Raw genomic sequence first — 17449 nt, 5'->3', positions numbered from 1 at the left:
AGCTTCTTAGTACCTATCATAGATAGTTTTCAATCTATAAATCCTCAGCTGAGTGCTTATTATGGTCCAGTGACTGGGAGAGACTGGAGATGAACCAGTCATTTTAAGAATGTACATGGAGCTGGGTACTGGTAGCTCACACCTGTAATCCTAGTTACTTGGAAGGCTACAATTAGGGAGATGGCTGTTTTGAGGACAGCCCCACGAAAATAGTTCTAGAGACTGTCTCCAAAATAACCAGGGCAAAATGAACTTGAGGTGTGGCTCAAATGCCTGCTTTGCAAGAGCAAAGCCCTGAGTTCAAACCCTACTCCCACAAAAAAAAAACACCCTACACAGAGATAGAATGTATAGTGCAGTGACTTATATACCTCACGACTCTACATGTATGTGTGTACATATATAAAAATTGAAAGTTTCACAAAGCAGTATGTATCCTCACTATATGAATGTGTTGTTATATGGTCTACTCTGTTCCATTTCATAATTTTTTAAAAAGCACTAAACTTGACCTAGGTACAAATTGTGACCTACAGGTTTGTTTGTTTGTTTTTAAGGCAGTGGCACAGTGCTTAAATTGACGCCAAATTATCTGGGTTCAAATGCCAGCTTTGCCTCTTCCTAACAGTAAAACTGATGGTAGATTACATAACTTCTGTGACTTAGTTTCCCTATCTGTAGATATGAATATTCATACCTACTTTGTATGGCTGTTGTAATGATGTCACTGTTGTTATCCACATATTTGAATTTTACTAGAAGAGACTGGCAGAATGTAAACAGATGCAGTATTACAGCTTGTTCATAAGTGTTGTGAAGAAAACAAAAACAGAGTAAAAAGAATGGGATCAGAAACCTCTCAGAGGAGGCAAAATTTAAACTGAAGGGCTAGTGGAGTTGCTCAAGCAGTAGAGCACCTAACTAGCATGAGGCCCCAAGTTCAACCCCAGTAAGTAAGTAAATAAGTAAAAAAAAAAAAAAACTGAAACAAGGGATGAGAAGTAACAGGCTATGGGACAAGTTCTCCCCTAAAATGAAAGGAGCATGGCACTAAGGATTGAAAGAGGAGGTATGAAGTGAGGGGTGAGAAGGCCTAGGAGGGTAGCGGCATGTAACGTGAGTAGAAATGAGGTTAGAAGGGAACTAGGCAAACCTGCAGGAGCTTCTGGATTGTGAGAGTTTGAATTTGTTTTGTTGCTGTTGTTTTGTTTTCTGAGAACGGGGTCTTGCTATGTAGCCCAGATTGGCCTCAAACTTGAAATCCTCGTGCCTCAACCCCCGGAGGGTTATAGATATACACTATCACACCGGGTTCAGTTTGAACTTACCCGAGCAATGGAAAACCGAGGAATGACTTTATACCCTTTGCAGCAGAATGGAGAAAGGGTTAGTAAGCACTGGTGAAATGCAAACGCCACCAAGAAATTGTGTTCTGCCAGGAATGGTACAGTGGTGGTCAGATTCATGCACAGCAGTGTATGCGACAGTGATTGAGAAACATCTGGGAATGTAATGCGTAGAACTTGTGATCTAATGGGTGTGGGAAGTCAGTGAGATAAGAAATTTTTAATTTCTGAGCCAGACGCCAGTGGCTCACACCTATATCCTAGCTACTCAGGAGGCAGAGATTAGGAGGATGGAGGTTCGACACCAGCCTGGGCAAATAGTTCTCAAGACCCTATCTCAAAAAAACCCTTCACAAAAAAAGGCTGGTGGAGTGGCTCAAGATGTAGGCACTAAGTTCAAACCCCAGCACTGCAAAAAAAAAAAAAGGAAAAGAGAAAGTTTTTGTCTTTATTTGCACCACTGAGGATGAAACCCAGCCCTTCATGCTAGACAAGCGCTCAACCACAGAGCTACATTCCCTAGCCCAAAATGCTTTTATACTGGATGTGTTGTAAATGTGGATGACTGTACTTATTACTGAGTAACTGCTTGGTTCCAAGGCAGCGGTAAGGATGAGTGAAAATCAGTTAGAAAACAACTCCAGGTTGTGGGTGATCTGGGTTGGGAGTCAGCAAACCGTGGCCCAAGGCCCATCCTGCCCACCACCCGTTTTTAGAGAGGCTCAAGCCAAGAACTGTTTACATCTTTCTCTTCTTTAGTGGTGGTTATGACCCAGCTCATGGGCCTGCTAGCGAGTGCTTCTGAAAGGAATATTTTGTGACACATGACAAGTACACACAATTCAAATTTCAGTTCCTTGAGTTAAATGTTCCTGGAACACTGCCATGATCATTCCTTAGGTAGTCTGTGACACGTTCACACTACAGTAGAGTTGAGTGGCTGCAACAGAGACCTTATGTGGTAGTTATCACCTTACGTTGCTGCAGAAGGAATCAACTGGAACTCCACAAATGATGAAGCTGTTCAGTTAAAAGCATTTACTTTTGGATTGATACCAGTATTCAGCAGTACCTGTCTGTGTAGACATTTTCAAAGCTAAAGTATGTGAGTGTCATGACAAATCAGGGCTGGCACATCTATTTGCAGTTGATAGGGAACAAAAATTTGAACCGTTTGATGAATTATCCCACTTCAGAAGGAATCCCATTTTTCTAATTAGTAGGCTTACATTAGAAACAACTGCATTCATTATGCTTATTGCACTTTGAACTTTACCAATAAAAATTTGGAAATTATTTCTTATATAGGTAGCTAATGTATTTAATTTTGCCTCTCAGCTGCAATACCCAAATATTCGGCATTTGGCCCTCTACAAAAAGCCTGGCAGCCAGATGTGCATGTCTTTTCTTTTTTTGGTGGGACTGCGGTTTGAACTCAGGGCTTCCTGCTTGCAAAGCAGGTGCTCTACCCCTTGAGCCACACCACTAGTCCCTTTTGCTCTGGTTATTTTGGAGAGGCAATTTTGTGAACTATTTGCCCAGGCTGGCTTCAAACTGCAATTCTCCTGAGACTTCAGCCTCCCACATAGCTGGGATTACAGGCGTGAGTACTGGCATCTGGCTTCCTTGTTAAGTCTTAACACAGGCTGTACATTTAAATCACCTGGGGATCTTTGGGGAAAAAAAAGTATATATAGGGGCCTCACTCTTAAAGACTTTATTGGTCTTAAGTGGAACTGGATACCGTTTTCTCTTTTGGATCCACTTTGTTATGACACATCTTTCCTTCATATGGACAAATTCCTCTTTAGCATATTCATAGCACAGTGATTTTCCATACGTACAAACAACGAACAACAATCACGTTCACCTCAACATTACTTTTTGTTGGGGTTTGAACTCAGGGCCCACACCTCAATCCACTCCACCTACCCTTTTTGTTTTGTGATGGGTATTTTTGAAATGGGGTCTCGAGAACTATTTGCCCAAGCAGGCTTGAAGCCACGATCCTCCTGATCACTGCCTCCTGAATAGCTGGGATTACAGGCATGAGCCACAGGCACCTAGCTACATATTACTTTCTTAATCTCCTCCCCCCTTGGAAACAGGTTTTCCCTTTGTGACCCAGAATTGCCTGGAGCTCTTGATCCTCCTTTCTCTGCCTCCCAAGTACTGGGGTACCTATACATTTCTAAAAGCAATTTCCTAAGCTTAAGAAAGAAGACTTAGGCCAAGTACAGTGGCTTATGCCTGTAATCCTAGCTACTTAGGAGGCAGAAATCAGAGGATTGTGGTTCAAGGTTAGCCAGGCATAAATGCAAGACCCTGTTTGAAAAATAAAGCAACAGGAAGGTGGTATGGATCAAGCTGTAGAATGCTGGCTTTGCAAGTGCAAAGCCCTGGGATCAAATCCCAGTTCCACCAAAAGAAAAATAACTAAAGCAAAAAGAGTTGGGAGCAAGTGGTAGAGCATTTGCCTAGCAAGCCCAACACCCTAAGTTCAAATCCTAGTATTGCCAAAAAAAAAAAAATCTTCTACAGCCCTATTGCTCAGATGTACTTTTGTTTGGCCTGCCATTTTTCCAAACCCAGTTTTTATGGCAGCCTCTGCCCAAGTACATCCTTTGGTTAAGTGATACCTCTAGGTTTTAACTAACTATCTGCAGTCTATTTTTATAAATGTAATCATATCCAAGACTTAGTTAACATTCAGGTAAGGATGGTGTCAGAATGCTTGTTTTCCTCAGATCAGATCAAACACATTTTGGGAAAAAGTTGGCTCTTAGAAATACTGCCTGTTCTGTTTGGCCCCTCCTTATTTCTGCCTTACCCTGTGGGAAAACGCTAAGGTGAACACAGCTCAGGCTTGTGTACCGTAACAATGGTGACATGCCCCTTTATGTGAATAATATCTCTTGAAAAAACCCAAATGACTTTTGAAGACTTTTATTATCAAATATAAAATATTTGGAAGTGATTTTTAAAAATTCAGTCACATTTATGAGAGTAAGCACCACACTTAAAAGATACATTCATAAAACAATCTAAAATGCATATGTCAAAATTATTTAATGGTAATTACAACACTAGCAGAGTAAGAAATTCAGAAACTTTTCCAACCACAGACCTCCACTGGGGATTTCAGGCTTAGATGTCTTCAGGGCTGAGCAAGCAATACAAAGTAGAGAAGTAGTCTGGGGAGAGGGAATCAGGGCAAACTTGAGGTACATGCCCTTGCTAAAGACTTTCTAAATAACAGTATACTCCAAACAAAACTGGGTCCAACCAGCCTGTGTGGGCCACCGGCTTGCAGCTCCAATCTGAATGAGTTCTAGCATTTAGGAGCCTAATCCTTAAAATAGTAGAAAAATGACAGACAGCACTTTTATAGTACATATGTATATGTATCTCAAAAGTCTATGTAATATATATGTGTGTGTGTGTGTTGAAAATACTAAGGTATTATTTTAGGGACACTAGAGTTAAAAAAAAAACTGTGAAAAAAGGTATTTTGCTTTCTGAATTAATCAATCCAGGGAGTTTTGAGAATATGTTCTTCAAATATCTGGTTAAGATAAAATTTTTAAAAAAGTAACCTCTCACATTTTATTTTGGGAAAAATAGTAATTGAAACTGTATCAAAATCTCATTCTTTTACCAATAGAAAAGTACACACCATAGTTTGTTATTGCTTAATAAGAAGTGTTTATGTGGAAAGAATGAAGTGTTTGTTAGTCCTTCCAAAACTGTTGTCCAAAAAGCATTCAGTAATACCACCTTACTATCAATATAAAAAAGTCATTGCAGTTCAGTTCACAGTAAGTTCTACTTTATCCATAAGGTGTATTTGTGGAAGAACTTCAGTAGGTTTTGTACTTTTACTTAAAACTAAAGGTTCTGTTCTGAATATGCAGAACTGCTATAGCCCTAGTAGCTGTATAATGTTGGCTTGTTATACCAAAGCAGTTTCAAAGACGTTACTATTTGGCTGTCAATAACTTCACATTAATCATTTTAAAATAGCAGTAAAAAATTAGGATGATGGAGGCATTGGTGACAAATTTTTAAAAGGCTGCAAAGGCACTTATATTCCACATGTCCTTACTACACTACTAACACATATTTTAAATAATTCATGAACACAGATTTCAAACAAATAAAACCCAAATACACTTAACTCTAAACCTTCACACAATACTCCAAAATATTTTGTTGCCTTAAGCATTTTAGCTGTCAATTAAAGAAAGCACCGAATCTAGCCATAAAACACCTCATTTAAAAGTAGTATATAAAACTTTGAAGCCTTTCTGTAAAATAAAGTTTATATGGGAGAAATCAACCTCATACATGGCTATTAAATTCTGAAATTAAGAAGCCAGAGGTGTTAAGTACTTGGGCAAAAGTCAGATTCTTAGCAAATAGAAGAATAAGTACCCAAGAAATTTAGACACGGAATCCATCAATGAATGCAAAGATCTTTCATTATTTCCACTTTTTAAAACTCGTAAGTAGGGGAAATGTGTTTGGCAATGAGGGGCTTTAAGCCTGCCGGATAAGCACTCCACTGAGCTACATCCCCACTTGGGATTTTTCTTCCAACCTGTCTTTGATAGTAATTTAAAGTCTAGCCCAGTCTAAATATTTATCTTATCTACATTTCAACATTCATTTTAATTATTAAAAGCACTTATCTTCAAGCACTCAAGATTTTTTAGAATTCAAAGTCACTACTGATTTTGCTCATTGTAAGTATTTCTATGTCAGAAAATTAAAGTTGAAAGTAGATTATGAATTCATCACATATGAACACAAACACATTTTCAAATCAAGTTAGTAGCAGAAATGTCATAAAGGTGTATACAGTACAGGCTGATGTACTACAATCTTCTTCGTTTTAGCAATTCCATTAAAAACCAACAGGGGTTCTAGGAATAAATTTACTGTCAGTTAATAAATTATAATTAAAAATGTAAAGTTTTCATAAATAGTAACAACAGAATAAAGCTTATGGGATTCTCACAAACAGTAACAAAACACTTCACAATTAGGTAATTCAGTTTTTAAGTTATTGAAATGTATTTAACATTTTTAATTGATCTGTAACACTGAATTCCAGAGTAAGTTGGATATACAGTACTGGATATACAGTACTGCTTGTTCATATGGTCACAGGATGAAAATTCCTCTTGTAGGAAATGGGATGGCTGCACTGTTTTACAACAGTGATCCAATTAGTTAGCGTATTTATGGAGGAAGCGTTCAAATGCATCATAGATGGCTTGTCTAAAATGAAAAATGAAATAAGTAATTAGCAAAGGGAGGGGGGAGACAGCACCTCTACTGTATCCTAAAATCACCTGTGGCTTGCAATGCAATCTGACAGATTAATAAAGGCAGGCACTTTTGGGGATGTTGGGTACATTAACTTCACCGCTGCTGGAGAAGCTCAACACTTCCAGTTCATGAAGGTCTGAGAGAAAACAATGTGCTTTTTGTCACATAACTTTTCAGAATGCGGGATCCAATCTGTTTCACAGATTTTGACATAGACGTTTCTTGTTTCCCAAGAACAGCTCCTGGCAGCCAAACTTAAAAGCCTTGGTTCCTACAATAACTTCACCAAGTATTTAATATTTTATTTGGAAAGTGATAGCTATTGTTTTGGTGCTCCACAAAACATTTCTTAAAGCTTATTTGCTCAGTGCACCATGTGATGTTTGCCTGCTGGACAGTCCCCACCACCTGGCCTGGGAGTTAGTTCTGGGAACTTGGTCTGGTAGAATGAACCTGAACTTGTTTTATTTCCCGAAGTCTAATAGTTGCAATCTGTGCTTGTATTCATGGTAGGAAGAGGGTTAAGAAAGGTACCCATATGTCTATTTTGGGTTGGTACAGGGTTTGAACTTAGGGCTTTGTGTTTGCAAAGCAGGTGCTGTGTTGCTTTAAGCTACATCTCCAGGCCATTTTGCTCTAGTTTAGAGATGGGGTCTTTTGAAGTATTTGTCCCTACTGGCCTCAAACCTTGGTCCTCCTAATCTGAGCCTCCCAAGTTGCCAAGATATATCTTTTTAAATCATTTGAAAAATCTTAATTACAATCAGCTCTAAATAATCCAAATACTGGATCATATAAAGTAGTGGCCTATTTTACATTTGGTGTGTAAAAAGACTGGATTTGAAAAAATTCTATTTTAATGGCATCTAAATTCCATTAGGGCTGGTGGAGCAGCTCAAGTGGTGGAGCAAGCATGAAACCCTGAGTTCAAACCCCACTACTGCCAAAAACAAACAGCAGCAAAAACCCATGTAGTAAAAGTCCACTAGATTTCGATGTAAAAAGGAGGAGAGGCAAAATAGTGTAGTAGTGACTCCCCTGAGGAACTTATTTAATCTGTTTTTTTCCCCTTATTATGTGTAAAAAAGATAATAACACATGAAGCAATTGTCCTGAAACAGGCAACATTAATCTCGTTCCCAAGGAAGCCTTCAAATGAGCATTTCTGAGTTTTTACTCTTTGATTATACCCACTCTTCCGATGCCTTTCGGCTTGGTTTCAAGTCAGTGACCTGCTGATAAGGCAGCATGTGTGTCCTCTGCATGCACACCTGTAAACAACTTCAGGTTCTCCTTAACAACCTAAGCCATCTACTGCTCATGGTGGTGTTCATGTGGTTCAGTTTGCTGTGCCAGTGTCACTGGAGTATCCGGTAGGCGGCCTGCTCAATTACCAACTGACAGGCACTTGAATGCTGAATAAACACAAGTTTTTCAAATCATGCCATAAAAGAATGGCTAAGGGCTGGGGGCAGGGCTCAAATGGCTAAGCGCCTATCTAGCAAGAAATGAAAGACCCTAAGTTCAAACCCCAGTACTGCAAAAAAAAAAAAAAAAAAAAACCAACAAAAAAACCCCAACAAGGCTAGTTTACTCTATTCTTCAAAACATTACTACCTCAAAAAGGTGACACCTGTAAGTTGACGTTAATAAGGAACAACATACAAAGAGTTACTTCTTAGGTTGACAACAACTAAATGATACCAAACTTATGTCACACACGGTTCTTCTACTACAATACTCAAGTGACATTTTTTGAAAACGTATGCACAGGATACTGATCTAACCACGTGTGTGAACTAATTTATGTAATTATTAATGATATACATACCCAAATGATATCTTTATGGTCAGATTTGGATAGACGTAAAACTTAAGCAGGATATCAGATTAGAGTTATAAAAGTTTTGATAAGTTCAAGGTCAGTAATATTAAAATCAACATTTCACTTCTCATTTAAGGTTCACTTGCTAATAAAAGCAAACAAACAAATAAAACACTGCTAGATTATTCCAGAGATGCTAAAAGCCATTCCAAGAGAAAATCAGAGTGGAAGAAAAACTCCACACCTCAAAGCAGCTTTTACAAATGACCACTCCTTGCTATACCCTAGGATACCTGGCCATTAATATTTAAAGAGGGCAAAAACCACCTGATAGAGCATGCCTGAGATAGCCTACAGCACTAGATCTCTAGCAGAAGAAGAAACGAGGAGGAGATAGGACCGAGAAAAATACCTCAATGTGAGATTTGTGGGAGGCAGAAAGGAAGGAAAGAGGACTAAACATACAATAAAAGTACCTTCTGTTACATATTTGTTAAACAAAAAATAGCTCCAAACAAACAAGCAAATACTTGTTCAGACAAGTCATCTCACCTGAAGAGTCCTTGCTTGAAAAGATATGCACTAATGTGACCCCCTTCTAGATATCGGATTTCACAACCAGGCCAGATTTCTTGTAGACTTCGAACTCCTGTCCGTGGAATGTAGGCATCTTCTTTGGCTTGCACCACTATAATGAGGCTGGGGTCAACTGGAACTAAGGAAAGGATTTTTACACATTAAAAATCTCTTAAGGTTCTATATAAATACCATAAGCCACATTTGCAAAAGAATATTCAATACAGTAACCAAAACGCTTGTCAAACTCAGTCTTTCAACTGAGTTAAAAAATCAACTGCTACACACCACACATTGTAATTAATATTAAGTTACATTACCATAACATTCACCAATGTGATGAAATGGATGTTCTAAAGACAGTCAGTGCATTTTTTACACACATAGATGTAGAGGTTGAACCTAGGGTCTCACACATGCTGTACCACTGAGCTACACTCCGACTCCTCCAATTACTTCAATTACTTACTTCTTTTTTTTTTTTTGAAACCAAGGTCTCGCTATATAGTGCAGACTGGCCTTGAACTCAAGATCCTCCTGAGTGCTGGGATTACAACTGTGCACCACCATGCCTGCCTTACCTATGTGTTTTTGAATGAATAAGATGGTTTTAGGTTTTCATGGATAAAAACGATACATTTAAATGACTCATTTACCTTAGTGAACACATTCTGAAGTCAATAACCTTGTTGAGTGCTGCTGGCTCATGCCCGTAATCCCAGCTACTCAGTAGGCAAAAATCAGAAGGATCGAGGTTCAAAGCCAGCCCAGGCAAATAGTTCTCAAGACCCTATCTCGAAAAAACCCAATATAAAACAGGGCTGGTGGAGTGGCTCAAGTGGTAGCATGCCTGCCTACTAAGCCTAGCAAGCATGAGGCCCTGAGTTCAAACCCTGGTACTACCACCACCCAAAAAAAAGAGAAAATCCTTGAAAATATGAAATTATCTAGTAAAGCACTCTTAAATATATTGAACAAATTTTTACACATCAGCAAATACTCCTATTTCCTATGAAAGTTAGTACCTGAGAAATTTGCTACGTGAGTGCACTCATCCATGACTCCTTTCATAAATATTAAAGACTCTTTCTGAAGATTGTTTCTTTGTTGTTCCTTGCTGAGTGGGTGGCAGGACTGAGGGTTGTAAGTTGTGTAACAACTTTTGTTGATTGAAAGCGTTGTATTCAAGCTCTCTATCTTAGAAGGATCTTGCATCAGGAGTCTTGACATAGCACTGGTCGATGTTTTACTAGAGTCATGGCACTCAGTATGATTTGCGTCAGCTTGGTCAGTCACATCTAAACTTAAAGTTCTGGAAACCAGATTAAGGTTGGATAATTTGTCTACACTGCTAGGGAAGCGTTTCACAAACTCTTGTCCCATTTTGAAAGAATCTGTCTGAAGAAAAGAAGACATTTAATATAGATTAGAGCTTTATTTCACATCATTTTCTCAAATGAAGAAAGGATTAAGCACTCATCAGTGGATAAACAGAACCTGGCATTACTCACATACAGTTGAATATGACTTTTTAGTCATGAAGGAGGAGTGCCAGTGGCTCACACCTATAATCCCAGCTACTTGGAAGGCTGAGACTGGGAGGATCAAGGTTTGAGGTTAGCCTGGGGAAACAGTCTGTAAGACCCTATCTCCAAAATAACCTGCGTAAAACAGACTGGAAGTGTGGCTCAAGAAGTAGAGTGCCTGCTTTACAACTGCAAAGCCCTCAGTTTGAGCCCCAGTCCCACAAAAAAAAAAAAAGAAGAAGAAGAAGGAAGAGAAGTGGGAAAATGGCACACCAGAGTTTCATGGAAAAAAAAAAAGAAGTAATGAAAGTCTTAACAATTTTAAGTTAAAAATGTTAATTCCTTTTTTCCCATTTTGGGGGGTACCAGGGTTTAAACTCAGGCCCCTGCGTTTGCTAGGCAAGCACTCTGCCACTTTAGCCACAACTCCAAGCTGTTTTGCTTTAGGTTTATTTTTCAGATAGGGTCTTATGTTTTTGCCCAGGGCCAACCTACCTATGCCTGCCCCACAGCTGGGATTTCAGGCATGCACCACTATACAAAGCTTGTTGCTGAGATGGCGTCTTTTTGCTTGAGCTGGCTTTGAACTGTGATCCTCCCAGTCTCCACCTCCCAAGTAGCTGGTATTATGGTTATGCACCACCACACCCCGGAATCAAATTCCCTTTTAAGATAAAAGCTATAGTATGGATAAGATTGGATACAATATGCCATGTGAATAAGCCAGAGACAAAAGGATAAATATCATACGATCTCACTTGTGTAAGGCTCCTATCATAGACATTTCACAGAGATGGTGTGGGGGGGTGGTTAGGAGAAGGGAGGTATGGGATTCACTGTCCAATGGGTAGAGTTTCAGTTTGGAACATGAAAAAGTCTAGAGATGCATGATGGTGGTCATATAACAGTGTGAGTGTCCTTCATACCACTGAAACCCTTAAAAATGATGAAAATGAACAGCCAAATGCCAGTGGCTCACACCTGTAATCCTAACTACTTGGGAGGCGGAGACTGGGAGGATCATGTTTCAAGGCCAGCCAAGGCAAATAGTTCGTGAGATCCCATCTCCAAAATAATCAGAATAAAATGGACTGGAGGTATGGCTCAAGCAGGAGAGTTCCTGCTTTGTAAACATGAAACCCTGAGTTCAAACACCAGTCCCACCAAAAATAAAACAAAACAAAAAGTGATTAGAATGGTACAATTTATGTTGTATTGATTTACCATGATTTTTAAAAAGGACAAAGAGAAAAGAGATGTCAAAATTTAACTGAGGGCGAAAATAAACAAGTTTATCACTGAGTGCTTCTTACTGAACAGTGACGGGGAATTACTGTGCGTCATGTTTCATTGCCACAGTGTTGAAGTCCACAGTGTGCCTTAACCTCAGAACATCTGTCTTATGCACCTATCCAAGGAAGAATGTAATTAAATAACACATCAGCCACTTCAAATCCCTTCTGAGGGTGAATAACAAGAATTTAAAAATATCAAGAAAAAATACTTTATAAAATCTCAAGAGTATGTTCAAAATTTAAGGACTTATAAAAAAAATTGTTTTTGGTTGTACTAGGGCTTGAATTCAGGGCCTCATGCTTGTTGGGAAGGCACTTAAGCCACTCTGCTAATGTTTTTTTGTGTTGGGTTTTTTTTTTTAATTTTGTTTATTTATTTATTTGGTGGTACTGGGGTTTCGAACTCAAGGCTTCACACTTACTAGGCAGGCAGTTTTATTGCTTGAGCTACTTTGCCAGCTATGTTGGGTATTTTTGTCTCGTACTATTTGTCTGGTGCTGGCTTCCAACCTCGATCCTCCTGATCTATGCCTCCTGAGTAGCATTACAGGTGTGAGTCACTAGTGCTCAGCTATGAAACAACTGTTTTTATGGGACTGGGGCTTGAACTCAGGGCCTACACCTTGAGCCCCTACACCAGTCCTTTTTTGTGGGTATCTCAGAACTATTTGCCAGGGCTGACTTCAAACTATTATTCTCCTGATCTCTGCCTGCTGAGTAGCTAGGTTTACAGGTGTGGGCCACTGGCGCCCAGCAGTGAAACAACTTTTTAAAAAGCACAAAAGCACAAGACAAAAAAAATGAGCACAGGATATGCACAGACTACAGACGATGAGACAAAAACTGATCTTAAACTTATAACCCATTTTCACTATTTATTAAAAAAAAAAAAAAAAAAAACCACAAATTTGAGTGCCTGCTTAGCAAGCGTGAGGCCCTGAGTTCAAGCCTCAGTACTGCAAAAACAAAAACAACCCCCAACCCCCAAACTTGTCAACACACTAAAGAAACACCTTCCTCCTAGTAGTGCAGACGAATACAACAGAATTAGAGAAAATATAACTACATTATAATAGACATACCCTTTGACTTAGTAGTAATTTTCTGGGAATTTACACTTGTACAATGATGTATGTACAAAGTTATACATTGCAGCACTGTTTGTTAATAGTGAAAGATAAGAAAACAACCTAAGTGTCTTCAACAGGATGGTCTATCAGTCCACAGAACAGATTTCGGTAAAAGGATTTGTAAATAATTCCTAAAAAAGAGATAAATGAAGTGTGTATTTGTATTGGTTTGTATATTTACCCAAAATTCCCTGAAACATTAAACAGTAATATAGTTATTGAGGGGATAGGACTAGGTAAATACAAGAAGGTTAAAAGGGTAGAGATTTTTTTATCTCTCCCTGCCTACCTACCTATACTTTTTTCTTTTGCAGTACTGGCATTCTGAACTCAGGGCCTTATGCTTGCACTCTACAAGCATGAGCTCTTGCTCAGTCCTATCTTTTCATACTTTTTGATGCTTGAACTATATAGCTATATAATCTACCTTGAAAACTAAAAAATTAAAAATTAAAGGCAAGAGAAGTAGAGCACCTGCTTTGCAAGTATAAAGCCCTGGGATCAAACCCTAGTCCCACCAAAAAAATAATTAAAAAAAAAAACAAAAAAACAAAATACCCAACAAACTGGTTACCAACAAATAACTAAAGCCATCTACACTATAAAAATTTAAAAGAGAAAGGAAATTTAGTCAACATTTGAAGATGCATGGATCAAAGGGTTCTAGAATTACTCAGAATGGTACACTAATTATAGCTCCTTTTGATTGGGAAACCTCAAACCATATGTAAGCCATTTTAGCACTCACTGCTGTGACGAGAACTGCTGGGTAAGACTGTGTTGCCATGTCAGACAACTAACATTTAAACTGCCTTTAAAAAAAATGTATAAATTTTCTCAAAGCTTTCAAATGTAGGTACCTTTCTGATTATAGTACAGTAGGACACAAGGAACTACCTAGCAGTAAAGCTATTTTGTAATAAAGTTCTAAAGAAGCAAATAACTGCAAGATAGATCAACCTCACAAGTGTAAGGTTCACAGTGGCATTAATTATAAGTCCTCCAGAAATTTCTGGAGACTCTCAGTAACTTTCAATCTATGCAAAACTTCTATTTACTAAATATATTCTTTTTTTGTATTACTTTAAATACAGTTTATATTCTGAACTGAAAGTACTTTTTTTTTGAGACAGGGTCTTGCTAGCCCAGTCTGGCCTCAAACTTGATACTTTTGCCTCAGTCTCTCACTTGCTGGGAGTACAAGCGTGTGCCCCCCACACTTTAAAGCAATCTTAATTCAAATCAGCCACTGTTTGGACAACTCATTTCCAGGTCATGTAGAACCACCATTCCCTGTTACAAATGTCAAGTGTATAATTATGCCATTTTTTAATTATCATATTACTGTCGTACTGTGGATACATTGTGACGTTTACAAAAGTTCTTACAATGTATCATAGTTGAATTTACCCTTGAACATTTTCTTTGTCCTCGCCTCACACTCCCTCCCTGCCATTCCTGGAAGTTTCAACAGGTCTCATTTTTCCATTTACATACATGTGGTACAGTATTTGCACTGTATTCACCCTCCCATGCCCTTTCCCACATCATTCCCCTCCCACTGATACCAACACCCAGATGGGATCTGTTCTGCCTTCCTTATTCTCCATTTTTGTAAAAATGACATTTTTGTCAGTTTCCTTTCCGCACGTGCGTGCGTGTGTGTATTGTATCCCAAATTGGTTCATCTCTATTTTTTTCCTTTCTACCTTAGTTCCCTTCTTATGGTGATTTCAACAGGTTAAAAAATTCTATATTCATTCTTGTATAGACAGTACATCAACCATATTCACCTTCTTAATTTCCTTCTTTTACACCCCCACTTCGTATGTGACCTCCCTTTAGTGTGACCTGTTTTTCATAATATTGCCTGTATTAGTACAAGCATGTGTTTGTGTGTATCTCCCACATCTGAGAGAAAATAAGCCTGGCTTACTTTACTTAACATGATGTCCTCCAATTATATGCACAACTTTTAAATTCATGAAAAGAATTAGTCACTTTTGGAAAGTAATAGGTACTAGCCAATTCATTATCCTGAAAATTCATCCTGCCTCTCCTATGTGAACTAAACTACTAGGAAGTTCTACTACATAAAAATATTCGATAGGTGAAAATAGATCATGCAATTAGTGTATCAGCATTTTGCAATCCTCTTGTTGTGGTTTGGATCTGAAATGTCCACCAAAGGCTCATGTGCTGAAGGCTTGGTGTGCAGTGCAGCAGTGTCAGTGGGGGAAGAGATCAGATGGTGAGGGCTCTGAACTCTGGACTCCTAACTAGGAGGATGTTGGGAGGTGGTGTAAAGTATTCCTATCCCCCCACCAGCCAGCTGCTGTGAGGCAGCAGCTTTTTTGCACGTTCCTGCCACCTTGATGTCCTGCCTCACCTCTTGGCCCGAAGCCAAGAAACATGCACTGATACTATGGTCACCATAAACCCTTCCTCCCTTCAGTTGTTTATCTCAGGTATTTCCTCACAAGGACAAAAAGCTGACCAATAAAGAACATGATCAGAAAAATCTAGATTGTGACAAACCCTGCATGTTCAAACCCCAAGTCTTTAACAAACTCATCATAAGGATGGGCTGGGCATGGAGTAAAAGAAAGGGACGGTGGGAAATTTCTTGATTACAAGACACATTGAAATGCAATGTCTAGGGATGCACGTTTGGACAACATTATTTTAAGACAAAAGGAAGTACTTGCCATACATTGAGTGGTTTTCTGTATGTTTTATTTTAAAATGAAGAGTTTTTCTTTTTTTGATTCAGGGTCTCATTAGGTAGCCCAAGCCAGCCTCAAATGGTGATCCTCCTGCTTTAGTCTATTAGGTGCTGGGATCACAGCCCTGCACTACCATACTTGGCTAAAAATAGTAACTGGACAGCTGTGCTCCAAGGGCTATGACTGGTTGTGGGTGTGGCCATGGACCTCCAACTGCATGCAAGAGCACTCTGGAGGGACTGGCAGCTCAGGTCAGCACAACACCTGTAGCTGCCCCTTGCCTTTTCCATAATATATTAGAAAAAAGAAAAAAATAGTAGCTGGAGGAGTGGTTCAGGTAGGTAGTGCCTGCCTAGCAAACATGAGGTTCTTAGCTCAAACCCCAGCACCACCACAAAACAAAAACAAAAAGTGTCTGTGTTTTAAAATTTGCTGATTTCTTTAAAAACCCGATTCATTAAGTATGCAATGAAACTTCCCCCAGTGTTAGTGGATATTAAAATACTTACTCCACAGTATTCGAGCATGTGAATAATTTCTTCTTCATAGACAGTTTGTGTATAATATTGCTTCTCCAGTTCCCTCCAGTTGATGGATTTACTCAATACACCCTAAAATAATACATTAAGAAAAAAAATCACACCATACTTTGGCCAGTATTTTTATTAATTACCAAGTACAAGAGATTTAAAACAGTAGGCTGAGATTCCCTGTCCTTAGCAGCCCTGTTTGTAGAGTTGGCTCTTGAGTAGTCTTGGAACTTGACTTTAAGGGGTCCTTTACAATGATGACAAGAGTGGTCACTGTACCTATGTTGTTTGTATAGCAATGTAAGCACACAACATTCCCATCTGGAACTTTGGTGCCTAACTCACTGTCCCCAGATTAAAAACCCTGCTCTGTTAGGTGCAGTAGATGGATGGCACTTCACATAATTTGGCACAATTTACTGCTGGAGGAACTGAGCACAAATTGAGATTCCAGTGGGTGAGAACTCTTGGACTCTTGAACCTCATGTGTGTTTTCCTTTTGCTACAGTTCTGAGCCATGAGAACAAATATATTATGACTCCTATTATTCTTTCTAGTGCATCACCTAATTTCCAGGTGATTTTTGGGGCCCCAAGACAATTATCTTTAATGATATAGACAGCTATTTAAATTTTAATTGCAATTACATTACCGTAGTGAAGACCCCAGATGCTGTGGACCAAGACAGACAAGGAATCAAGGGCATGGGCTTAGGCCAGTTGGATACTGCCAAGGAGGCCATCTGCAATGTGACAAGTCAGAGAGCTGCTCACTACCATGGAGACTGCTCAGTGCTCAGAAGAACTGTCTGAGCTAAGGACGTGCAGAGATAAGACATGAACACAAGGTCTGTAAAACTGTAGAATGTCTTGTGACTTCATTAAACTCCTCAATCATAAGTTCAACAACAACAAAGAATTTCCCGAGAAAGCAACAAAGTATTATATATATACATACATATATATATATACATATATACACATATACATATATACATATATATATATGTATTTTTTTTTAGATAGGGTCTCCCTATGTAGTCCAGGCTATCCTCAAACTCATGATCCTCCTGCCTCTTCCTCCCAAATGCTGGGATTATAGGCATGTACCACCACACCTGGCTTTGAGTAAGTTTTTGAAATTTATAATCAAATGATGTAT

The 17449-nt window shown here is 38.9% G+C and overlaps 1 protein-coding gene and 1 non-coding gene across 4 annotated transcripts in view; one reads left to right on the top strand and one right to left on the bottom strand.

Moving 5' to 3' along the window:
- Positions 1 to 4276: 4276 nt before the first annotated feature.
- The window catches only part of Abhd18 (abhydrolase domain containing 18), a 44762-nt gene continuing 31589 nt past the window's right edge, over positions 4277 to 17449 (bottom strand). For all 3 annotated transcript variants that reach the window (XM_020156187.2, XM_020156191.2, XM_020156190.2), the window contains 5 exons: positions 16941 to 17030; positions 16268 to 16369; positions 10107 to 10479; positions 9058 to 9220; positions 4277 to 6629 (listed from right to left, as the gene is read on the bottom strand). In XM_020156187.2, the coding sequence (XP_020011776.1) occupies positions 6578 to 6629; positions 9058 to 9220; positions 10107 to 10479; positions 16268 to 16369; positions 16941 to 17030 (780 nt within the window). In that variant the 3' untranslated portion in view covers positions 4277 to 6577. The remainder of the gene's footprint in view (positions 6630 to 9057; positions 9221 to 10106; positions 10480 to 16267; positions 16370 to 16940; positions 17031 to 17449) is intronic.
- On the top strand, positions 15919 to 16052 carry LOC141411239 (small nucleolar RNA SNORA44). Its single transcript, XR_012436052.1, has one exon. It is a non-coding gene; the product is annotated as a small nucleolar RNA SNORA44 (small nucleolar RNA).

The sequence above is a fragment of the Castor canadensis genome, chromosome 9 (assembly GCF_047511655.1).
Source record: "Castor canadensis chromosome 9, mCasCan1.hap1v2, whole genome shotgun sequence".
Taxonomy (NCBI): Eukaryota; Metazoa; Chordata; class Mammalia; order Rodentia; family Castoridae; genus Castor; species Castor canadensis.
Note: the sequence above shows the minus strand (reverse complement) of the source record. Positions and strands in the feature narration are given on the sequence as shown.